General features: G+C 37.9%; 1 protein-coding gene across 2 annotated transcripts in view; it reads right to left on the reverse strand.

The window, feature by feature from the left end:
- The window catches only part of NAA15 (N(alpha)-acetyltransferase 15, NatA auxiliary subunit), an 89,855-nt gene that overhangs the window by 45,769 nt on the left and 29,676 nt on the right, over window positions 1-14,410 (reverse strand). For both annotated transcript variants that reach the window (XM_011985641.1, XM_011985642.1), the window contains exons 2-5: window positions 9,710-9,794; window positions 6,981-7,085; window positions 2,853-3,010; window positions 963-1,097 (exon numbers count right to left, since the gene is read on the reverse strand). In XM_011985641.1, the coding sequence (XP_011841031.1) occupies window positions 963-1,097; window positions 2,853-3,010; window positions 6,981-7,085; window positions 9,710-9,794 (483 nt within the window). The remainder of the gene's footprint in view (window positions 1-962; window positions 1,098-2,852; window positions 3,011-6,980; window positions 7,086-9,709; window positions 9,795-14,410) is intronic.

Consider the following 14,410-nt stretch of genomic DNA (forward strand, 5'->3'; position numbering starts at 1 on the left):
GCAGTAGAATACCAAATAATAAACCTACAAGGAATGACAAGAGTTAAGAGAATCACCATTTGCAACTATCATAGTAATAGTTGATTCACACAAGAATCATAATCAATGAATGCTAAAACTAGAGGGCGAAAGTTTGATGAGCAACAGACTCTTCAGTCTCAAATTGCATATTAAACACAAAGAGAGAAAAATAAGTTTACAGTTGCAAATACAACTTTCACCATGTAATCAAATGGAACAAACTGATGGCATGTGCCTCTTGATGTAACGAACTGAGAAGGACCCAACATCATTTATGTGGTTTCCTGTCAAAATTACAAGACTCTATCTAACAATGAGGAACCATCAGAAAAATCCAAACTGAGGGACATCCTACAAAAGCACAGCCTTCTTCAGAAATGTCTATGTCATAATACACAAAGGAAGTTTTCAAAACTGTTTCAGATTAAAAGAGGCTGAAGAGAAATGATAACTAAATGTAAAGTATGATTCTTAATTGGATCCTGCAATGAAATTAAATCGCTAGAAAGGCTATAACTAGGACAATTAGTAAATTTTGAATATGGGCTGGGGATAACAGTCTATCAATGTTAAATTTCCTAATTTTTATAATCTATCCATATAATACTATCTAGAGAACTGACAACTATAGTTATTTTTAGAAAATACACACTAAAGCATTTAGGGGTAAAGGAGCATGATGTCTTCAATTACTCTCTAACGTTTAAGGAAGAGAATTAAAATAGATAAATAGATACACAGATTTTTAAAGTAAATGCACCAAATATTAACAATTAGTTTAGTATGAATGAACCCCTATGTAGAGTTCTTCGTGCTATTCTTGCAACTTTTCTTTAAGTTTGAAACTATTTCAAAATTAAAAGTAAGCCAGACAATGCCCTTTTTTTTTTTCAGTTATACTTAGAATCAGACTTAGTAAAATGGCTTCTAGTTATTATTACCTGTTGTGTTTTCCTAAATTCTTCTAAAATCTTTGCTGCCATTTCATAATCTTCTAATAAATGGTAAGCAATAGCATAACCAATCCATGATGCTCTCTGTGCAGGTCGAAGCTGAAGTAATTGGTATCTCGTTTCCTGGAAAATAATAAACACTTTTTCTTAGGTTTTCAGTAACAGCAAGTGCTCCTTTAACATTAGGCCAGGCGCAGTGGCTCACGCCTGTAATCCCAGCACTTTGGGAGGCTAAGGAGGGCGGATCACGAGGTCGAGATCGAGATCGTCCTGGTCAACATGGTGAAACCCCGTCTCTATCAAAAATACAAAGATTAGCTGGGCATAGTGGCACACGCCTGTGGTCCCAGCTACTCGGGAGGCTGAAGCAGGAGAATCACTTGAACCCGGGAGGCAGAGGCTGCAGTGAGCCAAGATGCGCCACTGCACTCCAGCCTGGCGACAGAGTGAGACTCCGTCTCAAAAGAAAAAGAAAAAGATCATATTAATTTATCCCACAACCCTAAGCATTTTACAACACAATGATGGGAACAATAATAGAAAATACTTCAAACATCCATATTGTGTAGCTTTATGGAGGCAAAGAAATATTTGTTAAGAACATAATGAAGCCTCCAAGCTAATCTTAGACATTTTTTAAACTTAAGACCAGATTTAAGTTTTTAAAACTTAAGACCAAACTTAAGATCCTTATTTCTTGATCTGCTTACTCCAAGAAAAGAGACAGGATGGAAAGAACAGCACAAAGGAAAAATATTCAAAAATTTTTTTAAAAATTAAGTGTCCAACTACAGAGTTAAGATATATTTGGAGAAAAATTCAGCAGGTACTATCATATAAAAAGGAAAGAATAAGAAAGAGGAACTAAATAGATCTAACACTAATTTAAGGGTTAAAACTGAAGCTACAAAAATATATTAGACTCAGAGCAGGTAGAAAGAAGAAACAAAACATTTGCTTTTGCCAGGTGTGGTGGCTCATGCCCGTAATCCTAGCACTTTGGGAGACTGAGGCAGGGCGGACTACCTGCGCTCAGGAGTTCGAGACCAGCCTGAACAACATGGTGAAACCTCATCTCTACTAGAATATAAAAAATGAGCTGGGCATGGTGGCACATAGCTGTAGTCTCAGCTACTCAGGAGGCTGAGGCATGAGAACCGCTTGAACCCAGGAGGTGGAAGCTGCAGTGAGCACAGATCGTGCACTCCAGCCTGGGCAATAGAGTAAGACTCTAATGTCTCAAAACAAAACAAAAAAATTGAGGGCCAAGTAAATATTAAAGAGTTACATGTCAATACCAGACAAAAGCATTGTTTATTTGAGGAGTACTGATGTTAATTTTTTTTTTTTTTTTTTTGACAAGAGTTTCGCTCTATTACCCAGGCTGGAGTGCAGTGGCACGATCTCGGCTCACTGCAACCTCTGCCTCCTAGGTCCATGCCATTCTCCTGCCTCAGCCTTCTGAGTAGCTGGGACTACAGGTGACCGCCACCACACCCGGCTAATTTTTTGTATTTTTAGTAGAGACAGGGTTTCACCGTGTTAGCCAGGATGGTCTCGATCTCCCGACCTCGTGATTCACTCGCCTGGCCTCCCAAAGTGCTGGGATTACAGGCGTGAGCCACCGCGCCCGGCCTGATGTTAATTTGTATCAAATTAAGTCAATCCTACACAGTAGGCAAAATCTGCCTCACCATAAAATAATTTATTTTTAAAGATCTGATTATTCCAATCATAAACACAACCACTACGGTAGGAGGGAAAAAAGTTCAATTAAATTATCTTCAAAATGAAACAAAAAATTTCTGTATCAGAAAGTACTCAAAGTTGTACATATTTTCCCCTTAGAATTTTTTTTAAAAAGTCCATTTTACTTACCCTATAACCCTCAAGATCTCGCATCTGAATCTGTAGTAAGGAAAGGTCCCTTAAGATTTGAAGATTGTCTTTATCCCATTTTAGTGCATTTCTGTAACACTTAATGGCTTCATCATACTTCTTGTCTGACCTCTGAAGAAGGCCATAAACGTGCCAACCTAAAGAATTTAGTTAAGGATACAACCTACAAGTCAAAAATTACTATTCCAAATGACTTCCCAAGAAACTTGGAGAACTACAGCCATTTATAAAATTACAAGCTTAAAAAGAGGGAGGGGGAGGGAGAAGGGGAGATCGATTTCAAAGATATAAAGCAGTTTAATACAGTGGAAAAGAGCACAGCTTTTGGAGCCAGAGAAAATTAGGTCTAGCCTGCCTTATCAGCTCTGTAACCTTGGACAAATCAGTCTCATTAAGTTTCCTCATTACTAAAATGTAAACAGAAATAGTCTATGCAGCAAATCATACTACTGACAACTAAATGGGATAACATATATAAACTGCTCACTGGCTGGCACAAAGTCAATATATATATGTAAGCAGTTACTATATTATTAATAGTAAAAGGAAAAAGAAGGAATGGGTCTTCATGGAATATAATTATGTAAAGTCATGAAGATTTTATTTTCTTGAACCAAAAGATCCTTAGGACAACCCTTAGTGTAATACAAAGTTTCTAAAACTCAGCCACATACAAAATAAAAACATTCGTTCATTTAACCATAATTATTAAAACTTCTTTTCCTTTTTTTGAGACAGGTCTTGCTCTGTCACCCAGTCTGGAGTGTAGTGGTGTGGTCTTTGCTCACTGCAACCTCCACTCCCTGCGCTCAAGTGATCCTCCCACCTCAGCCTCCTGAGTAGCTGTGACTATAGGCGCACACCAGCATGCCAGATATTTTTTGTATTTTTGGTAGAGATGGGACCTCGCCATGTTGCCGAAGATGGTCTCAAACTCCTGAGCTCAAGCAATACCTGCCTTGGCCTCCCAAAGTGCTGGGATTACAGGCATGAGCCCCCGCACCCAGCCTAAAACTTCTTAACAGCTAAGATGTAGGTCATCAAAACAGCCTCCTATATTCAAAGATCTTAAAGTCTAGTAAAGGACAGATAAATAAGCAAAATTAAAGTAGGCTGTAAAAACTGCTATAATGAAGGAAAAGTATTCCACTTCCCAAATACAGCCCTTTTTCACTTTAGGTCTTGATTACTGTACCAGCTACCCAATCCACCTATCTTCAGTCTCTCTTCTTTTATTCTCCTACCAAAGTAACTGGGTTTTGTTGTGAGTTTTTTTGTTGTTTTTTGTTTGTTTTTGAGATGGAGTCTCACTCTGTCATCAGGCTGGAGTGCAGTGGCATGATCTCAGCTCACTGCAACCTCTGTCTCCCGGGTTCAAGCAATTCTCCTGCCTCAGCCTCCCAAGTAGCTGGGATTACAAGCATGTACCACCACGCCCAGCTAATTTTTGTATTTTTAGTAGAGACAGGGTTTCACCATGTTGGCCAGATGGTCTCAATCTCCTGATCTCGTGATCCACCGGTCTCCCAATTATTATGTTTTTTAAAAGAGACAGGGTCTTGCTCTATCACCTAGGCTGGAGTGCAGTGGCATGCTCATAGCTCACTGTAGCCTCAAACTCCTGGACTCAAACAATCCTTCTAACCCCAGCCTCCAGAGCAGCTAGGACCACAGGCACATGCCACCACCATATGCAGCTAATTTTTTATTTTCTATAGAGACGAGGTCTCACTATGATGCCCAGGCTAGTCTTGAACTCCTACCCTCAACTGATCCCCTTGCCTCAGCCTCCCAAAGTGCTGAGATTACGGGCATGAGTCACTGTGGCTGGCCCAAAATAATCTTTCTAAAACACACTCAAAAGAAAAAAGGAAGTCTTTCCTTTCCAGAAATTTATAATGTTTCTTTCTGAGATCAAGCTCAAACTTCAATCTGGCCAGGTGCGGTGGCTCACATCTGTAATCCAAGCACTTTGGGAGGCAGTGGTAGGCGGATCACTTCAAGTCACAAGTTCAAGACCAGCCTGGTCAACACTGCAAAATCTCATCTATACTAAAAATACAAAAAACACCCAGGCATGGTCACATGCACCTGTATTCCCAGCTACTTGGGAGGCTGAGGCATGAGTATTACCTGAACCCGGGAGGTGGAGGTTGCAGTGAGCTGAGATCACACCACTGTACTTCAGACTGGGTGACAGAGTGAAACTCCGTCTCAAAAACAAACAAACAAACAACAACCTTCAATCTAACAACTTTTAGGCCAGAGGTCCTCAACAGAGTCAATAAAATACAGAATGTTGGCCGGGCATGGTGGCTCATACCTGTAATCCCAGCACTTTGGAAGGCCAAGATGGGTGGGTGGCTTGAGGTCAGGACTTTAAGACACCAGCCTGGCCAATATGATGACACCCTGTCTCTACTTAAAAAATACAAAAATTAGCCAGCTTGGTGGTGTGCACCTGTAATCCCAGCTACTTGGGAGGCTGAAGCAGGAGAATCACTTGAACCTGGGATGCGGAGGTTGCAGTGAGCTGAGATCGTGCCATTGCACTCCAGCCTGGAAGACAAGATCAAAACTCCATCTGAAAAAAAAAAAAAAAAAAAAAAGACAAACAAACAAAAAAAGTCCCAGAATGTTTAGAGTGGCAGGCATGAATGAAAAACACATATTTAATATTACGCATAAAGCAAGTTAAAATATTACAAATTTTATTTGAAAAATAATCTTGGTTTCCGCAATATAAATAACAAAGTATAACTGGATCAAATCTTCCCGGCTGTTTGGATCATGGTTTTATAAACTAGGAAACACTACCCATTAAAATCTAGCTCCCATTACCTATCTTTCCACTCCCTCCCATTTCTATCACTAATACCCTGTATTTCAGGACTTTACTTCTCTTAAATATTACAACAGCCACATAACTTGACTCTCATCTTCACCTCCTAAAAATCCTATCCCCACGGAGTTTAATACCGCCAAAAATTTAAAGAAAATTATGTCCATCAAGAGGAACTCAAATAAATCATAATAAAGACATTGGCAGAACACTACACAATCATTAAAAATTATGAAAAGACATCTATCTACGACAGTCTTAACAGTTAAGCCTTTACTTATCTTTCTAGTCCTCTAGTCACTCTCAATTCACATACTTCCACTTTACTGGATTAATGACAACTATTTGAATAAACCACAACATTTTATGTAATACTCCCAAATGTTCTGTAAATGTTTCTCATCAGTATCTTCCTTCATCAGACTATAAGTTCTTTGAGAGCAAATCTTTTCTTTGTCTGTACCAAGCCAAGGGCCTGGTAAACATCTGAAAAACTGCTAAATATTTCAGCACTTAAAATTTTGTCAGCCCACAAAATAGGTACAGAAATATTTGCTAAAGTCTATCTTAAAAATAGCAACCCACAATATTTTCTCTATCCTCCTTCAGATATTTCTATTTGCTCTTACTCTCCGTTAATAAAATATTTATCCAATATGGTACTTAGCATTATCAGTGGCTATGTTATATATCTCATCATTAAATCTTTAAACCAACACAGTGAGGTAAATATGATTACCCCATTTTACACATGAAGAAACTGAGCCCTAAGATCACACAGAAAGAAGCTGAAATGGGTTCTGAACCTAAGTGAGGCACATTCTAAGCCTATACTCCAAAAGCTTGTGCTCTAAACCAGGGTATTATAATGCCACTCTAATATTCCTTATTTTATATCCTTTTTCCTTTTGAGACCCACCACTTACCACTATCACATTGGTGATGAGCTTTCAACAAATGGGGTAGGGGAGTGCCACACAAATATTCAGACCTTAGCAATGCCCCCTTTTTAAGAGTGAGAAAAGCTTTCATAGATATTTTTAAGGCAAGTCCCATTTATCTGTGAGAAAACAGAATGTTAAAACATGGTTAGGTATATAAAAATGTTCCCTGAATGAAGGCAGTTGCTTGCTGTTACCCTATTTAAAAAAGAATAATTTCCTCTGTAATTGCACAATAAGAGAGATCTAAAACTTTGACTCTCAAATTGCTGCCTTAGCTCAAAACACCCCACTCAAACCTTAAATATATCTCAAAAAGGATACACACATGACTCTTCAAGTCATTTCTCAAACCTCTACGAACCAATTCATAAGCTTCTTCCTTTTTCCCCAAACAGTTCAATGTTAATCCTTTCATAGCCAGGGTTTCTATTTTTTAAAAACAAAAAAGAAAAGGAACATTAAAAAAAATTAAATATTAAAATAACAACAAAACATAATCTCAAAAACAAATGCTACATTGCCTTAAGAACTAAAAATTTCAAGATTACTAAGATACTTTCCACTTTCTTGCAGATTTAAAACATTTTTAAAAATTGGCAATCCAAGTAAACACCGATTTCCAAACTCTAATCGGAAAGAGACTCTCCTTTTTTTTTTTTTTTTTTAGATAAAAGATACAAAATACATGCTATTTGACTAGAAAGATAATCTAGTAATTCATTCTTCAGGGGAATTCCATGGGATAACCTTATATATCCACTTCATTAAAATATAAAAACTTTATCTTGAAAACATACTTTATTTCTGTGAACCTAGGTTATATACCGGTTAAATTCATTCTTCAGTGATTAAAAAAATACACATAAATTTCCTACATTTTTTATTTTCCTAAATTTATTTTAAAATGATTGAGATTACTATTAAATACACAAGAAAAAGATGTCAGAAATCTGTCATTAGCAACCAAAAGATTAAAAGAGTTAAAAGAAATATTAAGTTTTCAGAAAAGAGGAAAAATAAATTCTAATTCTATATGTATCCTATGAAGCCTAAAGCGAGTGAAAATATTATTTGCCTAACTTTTTAATTTATTTGATTGATTTGCTTAACTTTTAGACTAAAATTTAGACTTTAGAGAGAAATTCATTAGGTATAAAGGATAAGGATTAAAGATATAATCCTGAGGAAGAATCAATATGTACTGTTTAAAAATACTTTCGGCCAGGCGTAGTGCCTCACACCTGTAATCTCAAGACTTTGGGAGGCCAAGGTGGGCAGATCACTTCAGGTCAGGCGTTCCAGACCAGCCTGGCCAACATGGTGAAACCCCACCTCTACTAAAAATACAAAAATTAGCCAAGTGTGGTGGCGGGCACCTGTTATCCCGGCCTGGGAGGCTGAGGCACAATAATTGCTTGAACCCAGGAGGCAGAGGTTGCAGTGAGCCAAAATTGCCCCACTGCACTCCAGCCTGGGCAACAGAGTGAGATTCCGTCTCAAAAACAAACAACAAAACTTTCAATGAAATTATGACAATTTATATGCAACCTGATTTCAGATATGTTACAGTGGCAGGGTAGGGAGTTGGAGAATCACATTTCAGAAACGGAAAAACAGGCTGGGCGCAGTGGCTCATGGTAATTCCAGCACTTTGGGAAGCCAAGGTGGGTGGATCACCTGAGGTCAGGAGTTTGAGACCAGCCTGGCCAACATGGTGAGATCTCATCTCTACTAAAAATACAAAAATCAGCCCGGCATGGTGGCACACGCCTATAATCCCAGCGACTTGAGAGGCTGAGGTAGGGGAATTGCTTGAACCCAGGAGGTGGAGGTTGCAGTGAGCTGAGATTGCACCACTGCCCTCCAGCCCGGACAGCAGAATGAAACTCCATCTCAAAAAAAAAAAAAAAAAAGAAGAAGAAGAAAAAAACAGTGAAATAATGTAGGGAAAACTGCACTTCAGAAATAACGAAATCTGATACTTTTCTATATTGACACATTATCAGTATGCTTACTTTAGAAATGATATCAAACAACGTGATGCTCAGCTGGTCAGCAAAAATAAATAATTTTTAATATGGAAAAAGAGAGAGAGAAATTTATTTCTATTTATTTGTGTTTTTTTAAATATATGTTTTGTCATAATAAAGACAGGGTCCCACTATGTTGCCCAGGCTGATCCTGAATTTCTGGACTCAAGCAATCCTCTTGCCTCAGTCTCCCAAAGTGTTGGGATCATAGGAGGGAGCCACAGCACCCAGCGGAGAGATAAATTTAGATACTTTTATCTCCATTGTTTTCCGTCTCCAAACAATTACAGTAAAAGAAAGTATAAAGTGAAATGCAGTGAAAGAAAGTGAGAATTATTATAAACACAGGCCAAAAAAAAAGCAAGGAAACTAATGGAGAATTATTACTCTCCTCATCTTCAATACTAAGAGTATATTATCAATAGTTACTGAAAAGCCATGTTTCTTAACTGTACAAATGAGACCTGCGAAAACTTATTTTTCCTTTGCCTCCTCTCAAGTTTAGCCACACGCTCTCCCCTTGCTCTACAAATATCTCACCATCCAACAATCTACCTTCACACAAGCAAAAGCCTATACACTTTCAGAACATTACAATATACAAATCATGTCTTAAACATAACTAGGTCTTGAAAAACTGAAAAACATAAATTAAAAATATGATAGTTTATGAGCAAAGGACCAAATGGTCACTTTCTGAATAAGCTTATTATAAAGCATAAAATTTATCCAGCTCAACCAAAGTTCTAAAGTAAATTTTGGCATTCTATCCTATTAAGTTATTTCTCTTTTCCTACAGAGCTAATATTCAAACTAAGAATAAATCAGAACTCAAGTAAAATGTGTTATCATTTTCTTGATATTAAATTCAAAATTCAGTATTAAATTTCACCTTCTCACAGAAGTCAAAGATGAGAGGGTCTGTTCTCTCTGGAAAACAGTTAAGGCAGCTGGGAAGAATACAATCCACTAGGAGAAGCCAGACAGGTATGTAGTAAAGCTTTATCTACTTGCACTTACCTCCATGCTCTGCAAATTTGGGATTAGAAAGTATTTGTTTACAGAATTTCAATCCATTTCTATACTGTTTGTGTTCATAACACCTCTGTCAAAACAAACAAAAAAAATTCAAGTTTAGCAAGGAATGCAAACAACATTAAATTAAACACTAAATTTCTCCACTCTGTTTAAAAAAAACAGAATGTTATTTCCATATGCTTCTAAATCCCGGAAAAATGCCAATAAAAAATACAAAAGGTTCAAATACAGGAAGTAAAATAAAGACAAACGAACAGAATACAGATTAGTAAAGTCCAACAACTGAGTAATGCAGAAAGAGAACAGAAAAATAAATGGTATAGAATTTTTTTTTTTTAAAGACTGAGTGACTCACTCTGTCACCCAGGCAGGGCACAGTGGCGTGATCATAGCTCACAGCGGCCTTATCCACCTGGGCTCAAGGAATACTTCTATCTCAGCCTTCCAAGTAGCTAGGACTACAGGCACACGCCACCACACCTGGCTAATATTTTTATTTTTTGTAGAGACAGGGACTCACTATGTTGCCTAGGCTGGTCTCAAACTCCAAGATTCTCAAGCGATTTTGGGACTCACTCAAGCAATCTTCCTGCCTCGGCCTCCCCAGGGGCTGGAATAATAGGCATGAGCCACTATGCCCAGCTAGTTTTCTAAAGAACATTTTATTTTTACTGAAGAATATTTTCTTTTTACTGAAGCTTTCAAGCTGAAAGGGCCAAAAATGTCCATGCAAAATACATGGAAAAAATACCCAGACTGTAACATATCACAGTGAAATCTCAAAGCCTGAAAATAAAAAAAAAAAAAGGGCCTTAAAAACTTCCAGAGAGGGAAAAAAAACAAGTCACATAAAAAAGATCTATAATCAGAATGGCAGTGCACTCTTATTTCAAAGTAAAAATGAAATACTGTTGAAATCTAGAAGACAAATATACAGCCTTCAAAATTCAGAGTGAAAATTAAGTTTCAACTTATAATTCTATACCCAGCCAAGTCATCAATCAAGTACAGTCAGTCCCCATATCCATGGGTTCTACATCTGTGGAGTCTGCTAACTACAGATAGAAAGTATTCAGAAAAAAAAAAAAACAAAAAACTGTGTCTATACAAAAGTACACTTTTTTCTTGTAATTAATGTCTAAGCAATACAGTATAACAACTATTTACACAGTATTTACATTGTATTAGGTATTATAAATAACCTAGAGATAATTTACAGTATACAAGAGGATGTGCATAGGTTATATGCAAATACTATGCCACTGTATATCAAGGACTTGAGCATCCCTGGATTTTGGTACCCAAGGGAGATCCTAGAACCAACCTCACAAAATGTCATTTTGCTCCCATACATGAAGACTATATAAGAGGCTAGGCATGGTGGCTCATACCTGTAATCCCAGCACTTTGGGAGGCCGAGGGGGGCAGATCATATGAGGTCAGGAGTTCGAGACCAGGCTGGTCAACATGGTGAAACCCTGTCTCTACTAAAAATACAAAAACTAGCCAGGCCTGGTGGCGCTACCTGTAATCCCAGCTACTCAGGAGACTGAGGCAGGAAAATCATTTAAACCCAGGAGGCAGAGGTTGCAGTGAGCGGAGATCGTGCCACCACACTCCAGCCCGGGCAACAGAGTGAGACTCCGTCTCAAAAAAAAAGAAAAGAAAAAAAAACCCAAACAAACCAAAATACCAAGACTGTATAAGAGCAAAATGACATTTCAAAGCTTTGCAAAAAGCTAAACTTTTGTGTCCACGTATTCTTCCTTAAGAAGCCATTAAAAGAAGATAAATTTTTAAAAAGGCACTATGGAGGGCCGGGCGTGGTGGCTCACATATGTAATCCCAGCACTCTGAGAGGCCGAGGCGGGCAGATCACGAGGTCAGCAGTTCGAGACCAGCCAGGCCAATATGGTGAAACCCCATCTCTACTAAAAATACAAAAATTAGCTGGGCATGGTGGCAGGCGCCTGTAATCCTCGCTACTCGGGAGGCTGAGGCAGGAGAATCATTTGAACCCGGGAGGCAGAGGTTGTAAGTGAGCTAAGATCACGCTATTGCATTCCAGTCTAGATGATAGTGTGAGACCATATCTCAAAAAAAAAAAGCACTATAGGACTTAGTAATTAAATAGGGAATCTAATACAGAAAAAAGAACTAGAGAGTAGCCACTTCAGACTGGAGCAGAAGTCAAAAGCTGCTATGGAATAGGTTTCCAGCAAGAGCAAAAATTGAACTAGTGTGCTTGCTGATATGGAAAATGTTAATCATAAGCTCATGACAGAAATACAGGCACACTTGCAGAACATGAGCAACAGGTCTACAGAAAACCAGGCAACTGCCTAAATAATAGGTATTAACTCCACAAAAAACAAAAGCTTGTATAAGACTTGGATTTAGCATAAATTTGGCTCAATACTGAACAATACATGCATAGTTATAAAAATACAAACACTCTGTACTAGTTTATAAAAAACTTGTGATATGGCTGGGCGCAGAAGATCATGCTTGTAATCCCAGCACTTTCGGAGGCCGAGGCGAGCAGATCACTTAAGGTCAAGAGTTCGAGACCAGCCTGGCCAACGTGGTGAAACTCCATCTCTACTAAAAATACAAAAAAAAAAAAAAAAAAAAAAAAATTAGCCAGGCATGATGGCATGCAGGCGCCTGTAATCCCAGCTGCTCAGGAGGCTGAGGCAGGAGAATCACTGGAACCTGGGAGGCAGAGGTTGCAGTGAGCCAAGATCATGCCACCACATTCCAGCCTGGGCAACAGGGCCAGATTCTGTCTCAAAACAAAAAAAAGAAAAAAAGAAAAAAAAAAAAAACTCATGATACAATTATGTTGAGGAACGAGGAAAATGAAAGTGGGCAAATGTGTGAATGAGTAAGTTCTGAGTCCTCATTTTCAAAAACTAGAGGTCAACAAATATTTAAAAGCTATGTATCAAGAAGAAATAGTGATGTATTACTAAGCAACAAGAAGGCAAATACCAGACAAAATAAAGAACTGAAGTTGCTTGATTCTGGAGTAGGAAACCAAGTGGATGGGAGAAAAGAGAGAACATTATTTGTTTCATCATATATCTTTTAGTGCTAGTTGACTTTTAGACATCAACATATGCTTTCACATGAAAATTTATTTTTAAAGCATTGTATTTGTTACAGAAAAAAAATGTGCATCTAAAACATACAATTCGTGCCAGAACACATTGATGTAAATTTTTAAAATTTTGCTCATAATTTTTGAGGCAATATATTTAAAATCTGGGAAGGAAATTAATGCAAGTGATGGCAAAAATCATGGCAGAAAATGTGTAGAAACAGAAAAATAAAAATGTAAAAATTTACATTTTAGTATCAAGAAATCAATTAATTAAGTTCATACTAAGGCAAACTAGAGTTGTTTTACAACCACCTATATACCCATCATCTCCACTTTGTTGTTGCTTTGAGACAGGATCTCACTCTGGCCCAGACTGGAGTGCAGTGGGTCAATCACAGGCTCAAGCAATCCTCCTGCCTCAGCCTTCCAATGCTGTTGTTTTGCATCTGAAACCTAATATATCCAAATACAACTGATTTTCTTGCCCAAAATGTATTCTGCACCAAGTCTTCACCATCCTGAAGATAGAGTTGATGCCCCCGCTTCAACTCAATCAACTAGATGATTATGCAAAAAAAAAAAAAAACTAATCATCTTTGGTACTTCTCCTTCCTTTATACTTCTGTCCTCTAGTAGGTCCCATCAGACCCAGTTTCTCAGCAATAGCTTCCTAACTGGTTGAATATTTTTCTTTGTCTCCCACAATCAACTATGCATTCAGCAGGCACAGTGATTTTAGGGACAAGAGGAGGAGAAAGCAGAAGCAGTTACTTGAGAGCTGTCATTCACCATATGTAGCCAAAGAAACATAGTAAGACTAAGTAGCTAAATTTAGTGTTCCCATTTACTTAGCAGAAAGCCTAAAAGTAACTTGTTTTTCTTACAATAAGAAAGCACTCAAGGAAGCTATGGTGTAAAGACTAACATAATTAAAAGGAATGTTATTAACTTCTTGCTGTTTATGAAAACTATATACCTATAAAGAAGAGGGTTAAGTGTCACTGCTCATAAAACCATCAGCTTTCTGAAATTTTACATTTATAAAAATGTAGTTAGGTGACTTTCACTTTTGGCATGATGAAGTAAGTGAAGCTCAACTTGTTCTTTCATCATAAACAAAACGGGACAAAATACATGAAATAACAGGTTCAACAGGTGGTGCTAACAGGTGGCGGAAGACTGTGAACCAAGAGAAAGGGAAACAAACATGACGAGCTCTAGAAATGCCATCACTTTATACCTGGAGGCACTTTCTATATTACAGCACAGGAGGAAGGATCCTAAGCAAACTACAGGAGTCCACAGAGTTAAGAAACAAAGACTGATGTTCAATGAGGCTGAGGTACTCTGCAAGAGATGGAACTACCCTGAGAAAGAGATCCAAAAATCCATAGAAGGTCCCCATGTGTCTGTTGTTGAAAACTGTTGAGTACACTAAGTTTTGCATATGGAGGGTGAAATATAACAAGGCCAGACAAAGAATGATCAGGACTCATTAAGTTTAACAATTCTCATGGCCCACAAGGTAGTGAGAGTTCCAGCTTGCCAGAATGGAGTGTCAACGAACAGCTGTAGAA

This window comes from Mandrillus leucophaeus, unplaced genomic scaffold, assembly GCF_000951045.1.
Source record: "Mandrillus leucophaeus isolate KB7577 unplaced genomic scaffold, Mleu.le_1.0 Scaffold289, whole genome shotgun sequence".
NCBI classification, from domain to species: domain Eukaryota; kingdom Metazoa; phylum Chordata; class Mammalia; order Primates; family Cercopithecidae; genus Mandrillus; species Mandrillus leucophaeus.